We start from the raw sequence: 13,170 nt of genomic DNA, 5'->3' as shown, positions 1-13,170 counted from the left end.
CTCAGCTTCATCAGGGCTCAGCATGCCACCCCATTGTGTGGTGTCTGATCCTCTCTCCTTTCAATAGAATCCCCTTACCCAATTTTCTATCCACATCCCAGCCAGGGTCCCCCTCCTCCACGAAGCCTTCCCTGGCCACTGTGGCCCACCTTGGCCTTTCTGAGGAACCACTAGCCTGGGAATGAAGCACATGCTTGGCAGGAAAAGCCCTGACATTTAATGTTTAGCTTCATGTGGGGGCATCTTGTCCCTGTCTGGACAATCAGCACTTGAATTTGGGCTCAGGTCCAGTTTGTCTGTCTGGCCCTTACTGGGCCAGCGGCTCATATGGCACACAGTAGGTGCTCAAAACCCACTTGTGTGGTCTCATGGCGCATCAGTGGCAGCCACATCTATCGAGAAGCTGCCACGTCGGGCACTACCCCGTGCACTGGGTGTGCCGAGAAGAATCCCGTGTCTCCCCTTGAAGAGCCCCAGGCATGCCGGGATGGCAGGTGTGCCCACAGTCCCGGTGGGTGGCCTCCCAGCAGTGTGAGCAGGTTGCTGCCTCTGCCTGGGGGAGCTGAGAGTCTGGGAGTTGCAGACGGGCTCATTTGAACTTGAACTTGAAGGGTAAGAGCCTGTGGGGCAGGGGCACTTGGTATTGGGACACAGGGAGAATGGCTGTGGCAGCCAGAGTGGGAGGGGACTCTGTCTCTGGTCCAAGGGTTAGAGCCTGACCAGTGCCCATCAGCATAACTCTGGGGGATCCCGGTGCCTTTATAGTCAGGCCTTGCCCACACCCCAACCCCGAGCATAGCCTGGAAGCCCCCACAGAGAAAGGTCACGTGGGGAGTCAGCAGTGGCCAGAGTCCAGCATCACACCTGGGCGCTGGGCTGGGTGGGCATGGCCGTTAGGGCATGGCGTCCCTCTGCAGCCCCCCAGCACCCCCACAAAGATACCTCCTTCACATTCTGTGTCCTCCAAGCAGAAGCTGGCCTTGTGGCCCTCTGCCACCTTGGTGCCATTGAGGTTCAAGAGATCGTAGTGGGTGAACACTTCCATGCTGTGGTAGTGCCTAGGGTGGGAGACAGGGCCAGGGAATCAGTTTGGGGGGCAACTGCCGCCTGCTAGCAACTGCCTGGCTGGCGATTTGCTTGTGGGGACACCTTGAGTAGCGTGGTCCAAAGGGGTGGCCGTGGGAGAGGAGGGGTGACGGTATAAGGTGGTACCAGGGTGTTTACGTGGGGTCCAGAGTGAGGCAGCAGCTCCTGGGCCTCAGTTCTCTCATCCGCTAAATGGGAATAACAATGAATGGAATGCATGGGATGCTGGAATTAGTGAGATGAATGGATGCACAGGGCCTGGCATACAATAAGCCCAATAAACTAAGATATCTGTTCTGAGTGCCTCTAACACCCCCCTCCCCGCCCCCTGAGCACTCCAGTGGCTCTCACAGCCCATTCCTATTTGGTACCCATCCCACAGACTAGTAAAAGTTACTGTTCGACGTTTTTGGAAAACTTTTTAAAGTGGGAATATGGTAGAGAGGGAAAGAAGAGGATGGGGGAGGGTCCGTGGAGTAGGGGAGAGGCAGAGGAGCAGGCCCTAACGTGTCCTGGGGACAGGCTGGCAGGAGCGGGAGCAGGGTGCAGGGTGGTCGGCCACAGCTGGAAGTGAGCAGCAGGAAGTCTGTGCTCCCTGCACGGAGCAAATGCCCACGAGGGGCCAGACGGCTGTGGAGGGAGCGAAGCAGAGGAGGGGTTGCTGTGCAGCCGGCTCCCTGTTTACATACAGCGCCCCTTCTCGCCGGGCGGGGATGGGAGGGGAGGAATTGAGAACAGATGCAGATTCCTGGAAAGTGATGCATTCGGTGCAGAGCGCACGAGGGGAAACGTGGCTGCAGGCGCTGGCTGGCCCGGCCGTCCTGAGCGGCAACGTGTGTCACAGTCTGCAACTACCGAACACGCTCGCCTCCCTCTCACAGGGGACATCTGGGGGACGGGGGAAATGGACAAGGCGCCGACGCACGGGAGCAGAAGCACTTGCGTGGCCTACGCGTGGCCAGAGCTGTCTCCTTGGGAAGAGAGAACGGTAACATGACCCCGCCTCAGGAGCAGGATAGGATCCGGCAGGAGACCTTGCAGAAACGCCTAACCCTCGGCTGTGACAGGGGTACTCAGTACCTGCCCACTCTCTCCTTACTGCTAGCCTCCCCCTTAGTAAGTAAGAGGAGGAGTATTTTTACTATGACCACCCCTGCTACCGTTCCTGCGGTCATTCCCAGGCCCATGGCAGCTTCTCCCGCCCCAGCTGCCCTGGCCGGCCTCAGGCTCCCTCCGCTGGAACCGGTGCAGCAGAGGACCGAAGGAGGAGGGGGGTTAGAAGGGTAGCTTTGCAGAGAGGAAATTAGAGGTTCTTTTCCTCTTCCTCCTGTGTTTGCTTTTGCTGGAAATAGTGTCATAAGTTCCTACGCTGGGCTTTTCCCAGGTCACTCATGTTTCTGGGTAAACGAAGCCGAGCCAGGGCCACTGGCACATTCACAAGGACACATGTTGTGGCAGCTGAGCGATGACTCTGAAAGTCTCCTTTGGCTCCCTGGAGGGGCAAGATGAGGCCCGAGGTCTGACTCATTGCCTAAAACATGTCTGCATCTCTCTGAGAACAGCTTCTGTTACCCTGTTTACCAGCTGCAAGACGGAGGAGAAATAGGTTTATGTTCCGTTGTCTAAACAAAACTCAGACGGAGACCACAGACACACTGTTGTGAGGCTGGCCGCCTCCCGCTCCCCCTGCCTCTGCACACTTGATTTAAGTCTTCCCCAGCTCTTCAGTTTCCCCCCATGAACCCCGGGAATGGAACAGCTGGTTTGAGCCTCCCAGCTGTAGCTCGCTGCAGTCTGGAGCCGCTCTGCCTTGCCTCTCCAGCATGTGGACACCACCCCTGGGCCATGTCTCCCTCCCAGCTGGCTGGCTGGACGGCCCAGGGCACCCCAGGGCACCCCACCCCATCACCTCTGCATGCCCCACCCCAGAAGGTGGGAAGGTGCATCCTGGTAAGGAGGGTATATACCTCCTCTCCCCAGGTTGAGGTACCCTAAACTTTGGATGCCTGAGAGGCGGGGTAAAGATAGGAAAACTTTGCTTGGAAAGAAGACCAGAACACTAAGGAGTCAGAATAATGTGACCCTTGATGGAGGCCATTATAAGCTGGATAAAGGAAGGATGGCCTTCTGCCGAAAGACTCGAGCCCTGTGTTTGAGGACACGATGCTCACGGAGGAAGGAGGTGATGGATGCTTCCTCCATGCCAGACAAAACTGGACCAGATGCCTGGCTGGTGTGGCTCAGTGGTTGAGCATCGACCTATGAACCAGGAGGTCACAGTTTGATTCTTGGTCAGGGCACATGCCTGGGTTTGGGGCTCGATCCTCAGTGTGGGCCATGCAGGAGGCAGCCAATCAAATGATTCTCTTCTATCCCTCTCTCTGAAATCAATAAAAACATATATATATTTTAATCCTCACCCGAGGATATTTTCCCATTGATTTTTAGAGAGAGTGGCAAAGAGAGGGAAAGACAGAGAGAAATATCAATATGAGATAAACACATTGATTGGTTGCCTCCTGCACATGCCCCTACCAGGGCCCAGGCTGGGGAGGAGTCTGCAACTGAGGTACATGCCCTTGACTGGAATTGAACCCAGGACCCTTTGCTCTGCAGGCCGACGCTCTATCCACTGAGCCAAACCGACTAGGGCAAAACACACACATATATTTTTAAAAAATTGGACCAGAGAAAGGTGGGAGGCTTGGGCATATTCTTTGTTATCCTAGGTCCCTGGGGACTCAAATAGAAGTTTCACCCAGAGATCAGTGCATAGAGGAGCAATTTTCACTCTCCATCCTTTCCCACACCAGCCACCTGCCCCCTGTGCCCCAGAATGGACAGTCCTGGCTCCTGTCCCCATTTCAGGGTGTGTTCCAGTCTCAGGAGGTGCTGCCACATGGACAGGTACCCCTCCGCTCACTCCATCCTGCCTTCCCGACATGCTGGGCAGCCCCCCAGCCAGAACAAAACCCCACAGATGTGCTGAGGGCCTGAACTTAGCTCGCTGAGGCCACATCACATCTCTGGGGCTTTGACCCAACATGGGGGCTGCTCCACACATGGGGGAGGCAGGTGGGGCAAACAAAAGTCTCCCCTTGCCTTAGCCGGTTTGGCTCAGTGGATAGAGCGTTGGGCTGCGGACTGAAGGGTCCCAGGTTCGATTCTGGTCAAGGGCACATGCCCGGGTTGCGGGCTCTAACCCCGGTGGGGGCATGCAAGAGGCAGCCGATCAATGATTCACTCTCATCATTGATGTTTCTCTCTCTCACTCTCTCTCTCTCTCTCTCTCTGAAATCAATAAAAATATATTTAGAAAACAAACAAAAACACACAAAAGTCTCCCCTTTACAGCAAAGCCACCCCTGACTCGAGGGCTGGCCCCTCGGAGGGATGTCTGCCTTCCTGCCTCTCCAGCTCCCGGCAGCTCTCCTGGGCTTCCCCACGGTGGAGGGCAGCCCCGAGACAGCTCTGTGTCCTGGTGCCCAGCTGGATCTGGCCCCTGTAAAGCTGTGTCCGGTTAGAGAGGAGGTTTGGCCCCTCTCCCTGAGGGCGCAAGAGGCGGGAGGGGGCCTCTTCAAGATCATCAACCAGGGGCCATGCATATGAGAGAGCATGACGCAGCGCAGCGTCCTCTGTCTGGCTGGCGAGGAGACTGCTGCAGGGTCAACCTCTGTGGGGCTTTCAAAGAACACGGTCCTGTTTCTCATTGTAGGACCAATTCAACTGGGAGCGATGGTTTTCCTCATTTGCACTAATTTGAACCAGGGTTCTCAACTTTGGATCCAGAGATGGGCTCAGAGTATCTGTAGATCTGCTGAGCCAGGATGTTAAATATTCTAGAAAAAAATAATTTTTTTGAGTGGATGAAAAGCTAGCCTTCATCAGACTCCCAAAGGGACCCCATAAAGGTCTGGGGCCAGGAGTCCTGTAGAAAAAGGCCCCCCGCAGAGCCTGCAGAGTCCCCAGAGCTCTGGGGGCTGGGCGGGCTCTCACGCTCCCCGGATCCTATGGCCACAGGTTCTCAGTTCTAGACCAGCAGGTTCTAGACCAGCAGGGGAGGTCTGAAGGGACACATGCTTAGCCACATGTTTTTCCCCGCCAGCCTCCCAAGCCATTTACTGGAACATGTGTAAGCAGGGAAGTGACAGACCCCCGGAAAAGCGGGGGGAGGGGGGAGCGGGCGGGCGATCGGAGCAGCGCTTCCGGGATGTCCCCTTGTGCTTTCTCGGAGGAGAGCCAGCATATGTCGCACAGACACTCGGCCATGTAATGTCTGGGTGGACCGTCATGTGTGGGGCAGAGATGCAATTATCTTCCACTTATAGACGCACAGGCGGCGTCCGCCCGCCGGCCCAGGCCTCCTCCACGTGTTCCCCACGGAAATCAGGCACCAATGCGGTCATGACTCTCATTTTACCCTTTGCCTTCCACCCTGCACCGACCTGCTTCTGTATGGAAAGCACAAGTTCTTTGGCTGATGACAACCTTCAGAACACGGGGACAGTCATCATACAGGAAAACCGGCAACCCTGCGTTCTGCCCTAGTCCTTTCTTTCGGAATGAGTTGAGCAACTCTATCCCCAAGCTGATTCGAATGTGACTAGGGCATCAGATGTCCCGTGATAAAGCAGACAGATTTCTGATGAAGGGTCGGCAGAGGGGACAGAAAGAGCACACACATTGTGGTCAGACAAGCCCGAGTTGGGTTCTCTGCCCAGTAACTTGTGTCACCCCAACACAGAGCCTCCATGTCCTTACCCCTGAAAATGAGGGTACCCCGTGCCGGGCACTTAGAGGGGGTCCCTAACAGTGATCACCACATTATAGGGCAGGAAGGACGCCTGGAGATGAGTTAGACCGGGTCTCAGACTGTGGTGTGCACACAAGCGCGTGGCGATCCTATTAAATTAGATTCGAATGCACCGAGCCCCGGGGTGTAGCAGTGACGGCAGACACGCCACGCCAGCCCATGGCCTCAGTGAGAAGCGGGGACCACGTGCCAAAGCTCTGCTGTGTAGATGGGGTTCTGAGGAGAGAGACGGGCACGCACTGGACCCACGCCTGGGCCTGCCTCCCTTCCTTTCAAAAGTGTGCTCCTTCTGTTCCCTCTACCTGCCCAGCCAGGTCTGAGCAGGAAAACGCGCACAAGCAGGGGCAGCAGGCTCTGAATTAGAGTAAGAATCAAGGCAAAGGAAAAGAAAGGAAAATGCAGGGGATGAATGAGGTGGCTTCTGTTGGCTCCAGCTAGAGCTGGCTCCAGGATTTCACTCTGCTCCTGTCCAGGATTTATAGCCCTGGGATCAGACCCACAGACTGGGCCTGGAAGGGACAGCAGAGGTCCTGGGTGATGTGGCCCAGATGTCCTGACATCACACAGCTTGTTAGAGGCACAGCGGGGTTGAGAGACCAGGTCTCTGGACTCCTGGGGCTAGAAGGCTTATCTCCAAACCCACGATCTCCCTAGAAATATTTAAAACACATACTGGTGTTTAAAATATATTTCTAAATGAACCTAGAGTCCAATCATTGCAGACCCCCAAGCACCCTGTAGAGGACTCACCTCCTGTGGACACACTTGAACACTGTTGACAGGCCCATGGAGGGGTAAGGGGTACTCAAAACAAAGTCTCTTTCCTAGTGTTAGGGGCATGGGAGGCTCCGGGAAGGGGAGGTGGGCCAGGGCAACTGGGAGTGGAGAATGGCAGGCCAGGGGGCAGACCGACTCCCTCCAGCTTAGGAAAACCGGCCCCCTGGACTGTGAGGTCTCTCTCTGGGACCCTGTGATTCTCAGTCCCATCTGGGCCTTGCAGACGGAAGGGAGGCCTCACCTGTGGCAGTCATGCCAGATCCACGCATGGCGGCCGTTCTTGGGCCGGAAGTCGGACTGGCCGTTGTTGTGGATCTGGGAGGAAAAGCGCAGCAGCCGCCGGTGGCCCGTGGTGGGGTTGGTCTGGGCAGCCGAGGCCGAGAGGCAGTTCTCCTCCATGGCGCACTGGAGTATGAACATGGGCCGGTCCTCCAGGTAGGTGGTCTGCTGGACAATCTCCGCATTGAGGACCAGGTCAGGGGCGGCTGCGGAGGGCAGACACTGTGCTCAAGCAACACCCGACGAGACCCTTCCCCCCTTCCCAAGTTTTTGACTTTTGATTCCTGAACTGAGACGAACCCCCGTCCCTGCCTAGCACCACCTTCTGGAACTGACCGGCGGTCTCCCTCTCTCAAGGTGACCTTCCTTGAGGAACACCAGCCCACATTCCTCTTCCCCTTCCCTGAGTGTCCTGTTGGACGCCTCGGCCGGTATCAGTGCTGATGGGCAAAACGTTGGAAATTGTGCAATCCTTAATGGGTCCATTAGTTTCGTTATATCACTCTCTCTACTTACGAGTAGCTTGAGATTTCCCATAATGGAAAGCAAATAATAATAAGGATGATGACAAACAATAACAATGTTCTCTCTACCCAAAAAGAACCCTCTAATACGTGGGTCCGATGCTTCTGGGAGTGATACAGATCTGTTTTCCAACCTGTGTAATGCTGTATGTAGATTTAGTCTTTTTGCCAATATCTACTTTTCTTTCATCTGCTTTTATTTTATGCTACCTTGAGTTTTATTTAGGTTTATTATCTAAATGTTCTTTTTTTTGGGGGGTGGAGGGGGGAGGTGTATTACAAATATAAATGAATTAATAAGCCATGACAGCGGCGAGACCGCTTCTCGCTGCTTGGATGTATTCCCCCAGGGGACTGTAAGGGCGATGATCTCAGGCTCTCCGCTCAGACAGGATGCAATAGCTTGGGATGTCTGCCCAAAGAAGCCAGCGCTGGCATCCAGCGTCCTGCCTTCACCAGGCTGAGGAAACGCTGAGTGAGTCTTACAGGGGTTGATGAGAGAACTGAACTGACTGAGCTCAAGGTTTCATCTTCTCCCTCGTTCTCCGTGATGGTAAATGACAGTGCATCATTTTTTTATCAAGCACCGGCATATATTCGTTGTCACGTTTAATTTTCAGTTTCTAGCAAAAAACAACTGTAGATCATAGTGGTTAACTAACTTTGCCAAGATCAGCAGTAAGTGGCAGGCGGGGTCTGGTCTCAGATCTCGGGCCTCTCCTGCCTCCCTGGTTCACGAGGGAGTGGTTTTACAAGGCCCGGGGGTGGGGAGAGTGGAGTTTGGGGATCAGGAGATGACACGCCCGAAGGCCATCCTCTGGTCCTCTCTCTCAGCACGGAAGGGAGACTTCACACCCTCGGTCACTCTGAATCCTGGCAGGGCTTCCCCTTCTATATTTTCAGTCTTTCTAGAATGCCCAGGGCGTCGCCAGGAAGCAAAATCACCTCCAGGCTGCGCAACAGAAAATGACCTACAGAGGAGGGCGGAAGGAAGAAAGGAAGTGGTGTGCGCCGGGCACCTAGCATGGGCTTCATGCTTCGCTAACCTCAGAACCATCCTCCTGCTAAGAGCAAGGAGTTCTCAGCCACATAATTTGCCCAAGGTTGCTTAAAGAGTCTACAGTGGCCCTGAGATTCGAACCCAAGGCCCCCAGACACCCTGGTTACTCCCTAACCCTAACCCACCCCGCCATCAAGCAAGGTTCTGTGGGTGGGGTTGGGGGAGTCCCTTTTGCCCCCACTTTCCCACGTAACAAGTATTAACCTCTTTGTTCCTTTTTTGCTCAGCCAATGACAGAGGGCCCAGAGCCTTGCAAGGAGTAACCATTGAGACTCTGGTCCTTCCCTGGAGCCTGGCAGGGAGGGTGGATCCGACCCCCAGGAACTCACTTTCTGAGCAGGCGACTCCAGCCCCATATTGTATCCCGCCCTGGGGGCAGGCCACGTCCTCATCCTGGCGACAGTGCGCCAGGGACAGCTCCGTTCCCGAGCACTTCACTCCGCTCATGACCACTTTGTTGGCATTGATGTTTTCCTGCCAATACCAGGTCTCCTGGGGAATCAACAAAAGAAATGGCCAGTATGTCACCTGGAATGGTCACTTTCTCATATTCTATCATCGCTCAGCCTCACAAAAGTCTCAACGCTTTATGATCCCATTTGCCAGATGGAGATAACTGAGGCACTACACCAAGAAGCACTTACCCAAGCCATGCAGTTTGTTGTGGCAGAGTGAGTGAGAATTCAGGTTTTCTAACCATGAGAATTGGAGTCTGTCACACTCCCCTTTCTCCCTCCCCCCTCTGGAGAGCATTGCTAAAGTAGCTTTGGTCAAACAACTGTTCAGTGCTGTGTGTGTCAGGAATGGCCGGCACCTGCAACTCATGCTGCCACTGACTTATCCTGAGCCCAGGGCAGACATTACTAATCAATCACGGCACTCGCCTCTGAGTCTGACTGCGATCTCAGAATCCTTCTCAACACAGTGCCCCAGGAAGACAGTACCAATTGATCAGAACGGGCAGGAGAGAAGAAATGTATTCACATATGACAGTGGTTAGTTTGCTATCCATACATATAGAGAACCTGGCTGTACATCCCTCATCCTCTAGATAGAAAACTGGGGCCTCGAGAAGGGACAGGACTTGTAATCAGTGACAGATACGAGGTGCAGGCCCAATGCCCAACCCCAGCTGAGGCCCAGATGGCTTAGGAATGGGCTGATAAGGAACAAAAATAGCCAGACAGCCACTATGTGTAATGAGCACCGTTTCCTACTCCCTGAGAGAAACAGAGCGCCCTGGCTTGTCACAGGCAGTATTAGCGGAGACGCTGTGCTGCCCAGGAAGCCAGCTCCCAGAGGGTGTGGGCAGCAGCGCCAGAGGCCACGGGGCAGCCCTGCTCCGGACTCACTGCCTTCCTGGACCTGGCCGGCCGTCAGGCTCAGCACGGCTGCCAGGCTTCTTCCAGGTCTCGCCCTCAGAATCCCTCTTCCCAAGCAGGGCCACCTGGCAGGGAGCTGGAGTCAGGGCTAGCAAAGCGGGGGGCGGGGTGCTCCAGCCATTTCCCTGCTCTGTGAGAAGCTTAAGGAAAGTAGAGCCGGGGTCCTGTGGACCTGGGACTGTCCATTCCAAGTCACAGGAGGAAAAGTGAGGCCTGGAAAGGTGGCTGTTGGGAGCCCGGCTGGGAAGATTCCCAGCTTTCTGTCTCCTGCCCCACCCCAGCCTCTTTCTGACACGCTTCTATGCTGGGGGTGCCTGTTCCCTCACAGTGGGGTCCAGAGGGAATAACTTTCAAAGCCAAACACTGCTTGTCTTTCTTCTGCTGCCTTTCGGTAGGGGCAGGAGCTTTGCTGCCCTCCACTGAGTCACTCCCTTTGAGGAAGGGGCCCGGGGAGGAAGGTGCAGCGGCTGTGACAGGGTGCTGGGCGGGCGTGGAAATTTAGCAGCCGATCAACCCAAGAATGCATGAGCAGGGGCTACAGCTGGGCCTCCCCGGGAGCAAGCTAAGGCACAGGGCGTGCTGGGCTTTGGCCTGGGTGGTGTCCACTACCCCATAGGACTGAGTTGCTTCCCTCTGCAAAGGGCATAGAAGGACACCCCAAGATTAGCCCTCGGCCTAGGGTGAATCCCAGTGCAAACTGAGTGGACTGGGAAGCCAGAGTCTAGGCCCTCGCTCTGCAGCGGGGAAAAGCAGAGGGTGACCCACCCCGGGACTCAGAGTCGTGAGGGGCAGAACTGAGGCCGGGATGAGGTTGCTGCCTCCCACCCAGCCCATGGCATGTGGCTAGAGGAAGGTCCGTGGGGGATGGGGGCTGACTAGAGGCAGGAGGATCAGACTGGATGGAGGGGCTGAAGCCCGGGCTTCTCACCTGGAAGGCGTTGCTGGCGAACCCCAGGCCCAGCTGCCGGCAGACCACCATGGCCTCCACAATGCCCCAGTTCTCGCCGCACACGGTCCCCCAGACAAGGGACCCGTTCCTCTCCACCAGCACCTCCACCCGGCCCTCGAAGGGGTTTCGGCCCCCGTTCAGGCGCAGCTGTAGAGAGAAAGGCAGGCATGGTCACCAGGAGGGATGGAGAGGAATGCCACCCGTCCCAGTTCTCCCACGCCACAGGGTCCCGCCTGGGACACTCAGATTCCACAGCATCACCCGGAGCCACGTTCGCACACATTAGGTCCTGCCGCGGGCATCCTGGGGCCCTCACCGGTGTAGCCCGGAGGCCCCTGGTCCACCACTGGGCACCACAGCAGAACCCGCCTCTTGGAAGGAGATGCCTCAGTAACCAAAGCTCAGGTCAGGTGCTTGCCTGGCTCCCCGCTGCTCCCCGGAGACCACCGGTGGGGAGCTGCTCTCAGAATCAGACACTTGATAGGACGCGCTCAGGGTCCCTAACATGTTAGAATTCCCCGAGATTTCTTCTGGAACCCTCTTCTCGCACACCCCCTGCTTGGCTGGTTCCAGCTCCTGATCCTGTCTCCTCCCACAGTGCCCCCTGCTGCCCTCTCCACCGGAACCCTCTTCTGGGACCAGCAGAGCGAACTGCCTGTTTGATCATTCCACTTGGTACCTCTGAGACCCCCAATCCGAACTTGTCCTCTTTTCTCTCTCCACCTAAACCTGTGCTGTATCTTCCGCTCGTTCCCTATTTCAGCTAAAGCCATACCATCTGTCCCGGGGCAGCAAACTTTGTATAAAGGCCAGCCGGCAAACACTTTAGGCTTTGCGGGCGTGTGCTCTCTGTCTAAGCACATCTCTGCCATGTGGTGTGCAGGCAGTCCCGGACGACATGCAAATGACTGGGCGTGGCTGTGTTTCAATAAAGCTATATTTACAAACACAGGCGGAACATTGGGTCTGGCCTGCAAGCTGTAGTCTGCTGATCCCTAATCCATTCTGTTATTCAAGCCAGAAATCTGGGAGGCATCCTCAACATTGCCCTCTCTCTCTCTCTCTCTCTCTCTCTCTCTCTCTCTCTCTCTCTCTCGCCCCACATCCTGGTGGAGTTTATCTCCCAAGTCTCTTTCCAGCCCACCTACTTCCCTCCCCCTTCTCCCAGGCACCACCATCTCTCGCCTCTACTCTAGCTTCCATCCCCGTCAAAGGAAAGAGAGAAACCTTTAATATAATGAATATAACTCACAGTATCCATGAGAAAGAAGCAAACCATGAGTCCAGAGAAGCCCATTCGACTCAGAAGCCAGTCATTTCTAAGAAGCACCTGCTCCTGTCACTCCCCTGCTTAGAGCAGGTGAGTGGCTTCCCAGGGCTCCACGGCTCTCCTCTGCCGCCTGTCCCGTCTCCCTCATCCTTCCTCCCCGACCTCCAGGCGCGTGGGCCTTCTTTCAGTTTCCGTGGCTTTCTGACTTTCTTGACCATGTCCCACATTTCACATGGACACCTACTACCTACAGAGGCCCTTTCCCGGCTGATCTTGTTCCTCTTTCCAACTCCGTACCCACTGACATTCCCCTCCCACTGTGGTGAAAGCCTGGCCGTGGGCTTTCTCTTTGTGCAGGGCAAGCGCCTGCCTTAGGCTTTGATTACTGAGGTGTCTCTTTCCAAAAAGCCCATCTCAAATAAACACATTGGCAGCCATTCGACTAGATAAAGAGCAGGCCCCCTCTGCCCACGGGGGCTCCTTCGTCTCAGGGATCTTGGTTGATTTTTATAACTGACCATTTGGGCCACTTGCTTTTTCCACCTGTGCTTTAAAACCCATCTCTTATTTTTACATCCAGCAATAAAAAGTGAGCCCACAGAACCCTCGGTCCCCACCCTTGACCCCAATAAAATCAGAACCCCCGCCCTGAGCACTCTCTCTCTACCTGTGACCTCACTGTGTGGCCCCAAGTGTGCTGTGTAATTTCCGTTTTGTCAATAATAAACCTGTGTGTTTTCAAAAGTCTCTGATGGTTACAGCTGAAGGGCATCTTGTAATCATAATAAGAACCATAGGGGCCAGTCCAACCACACACTGGCTACTGGCAGGCTGAGCCCAGCACCAAACACCTACACTTCTCCTTAGCACTTGTGACAGTTATACTAAGCTACCTTACAATTTGTTTAAGGTCTGTCTCCTCTGCTAGAATATAAGATCCAAGGGCAGAGCTGATTTTGTCTGTTTTCCTGTGTGATCAATATCAAAGATAGCACCTCAGGAATGTTGGGTACTCCACAACTATTTCTGG

At 55.1% G+C, this 13,170-nt stretch overlaps 1 protein-coding gene across 2 annotated transcripts in view; it reads right to left on the bottom strand.

Moving 5' to 3' along the window:
• Positions 1–13,170, bottom strand: part of LOXL2 (lysyl oxidase like 2) — a 100,579-nt gene that overhangs the window by 4,740 nt on the left and 82,669 nt on the right. For both annotated transcript variants that reach the window (XM_008151472.3, XM_028160608.2), the window contains exons 8-11: positions 10,850–11,017; positions 8,869–9,031; positions 6,918–7,161; positions 943–1,058 (exon numbers count right to left, since the gene is read on the bottom strand). In XM_008151472.3, coding sequence (XP_008149694.2) covers positions 943–1,058; positions 6,918–7,161; positions 8,869–9,031; positions 10,850–11,017 — 691 coding nt within the window. The remainder of the gene's footprint in view (positions 1–942; positions 1,059–6,917; positions 7,162–8,868; positions 9,032–10,849; positions 11,018–13,170) is intronic.

This window comes from Eptesicus fuscus, chromosome 6 (genome assembly GCF_027574615.1).
Source record: "Eptesicus fuscus isolate TK198812 chromosome 6, DD_ASM_mEF_20220401, whole genome shotgun sequence".
Classification (NCBI taxonomy): domain Eukaryota; kingdom Metazoa; phylum Chordata; class Mammalia; order Chiroptera; family Vespertilionidae; genus Eptesicus; species Eptesicus fuscus.
Note: the sequence above shows the minus strand (reverse complement) of the source record. Positions and strands in the feature narration are given on the sequence as shown.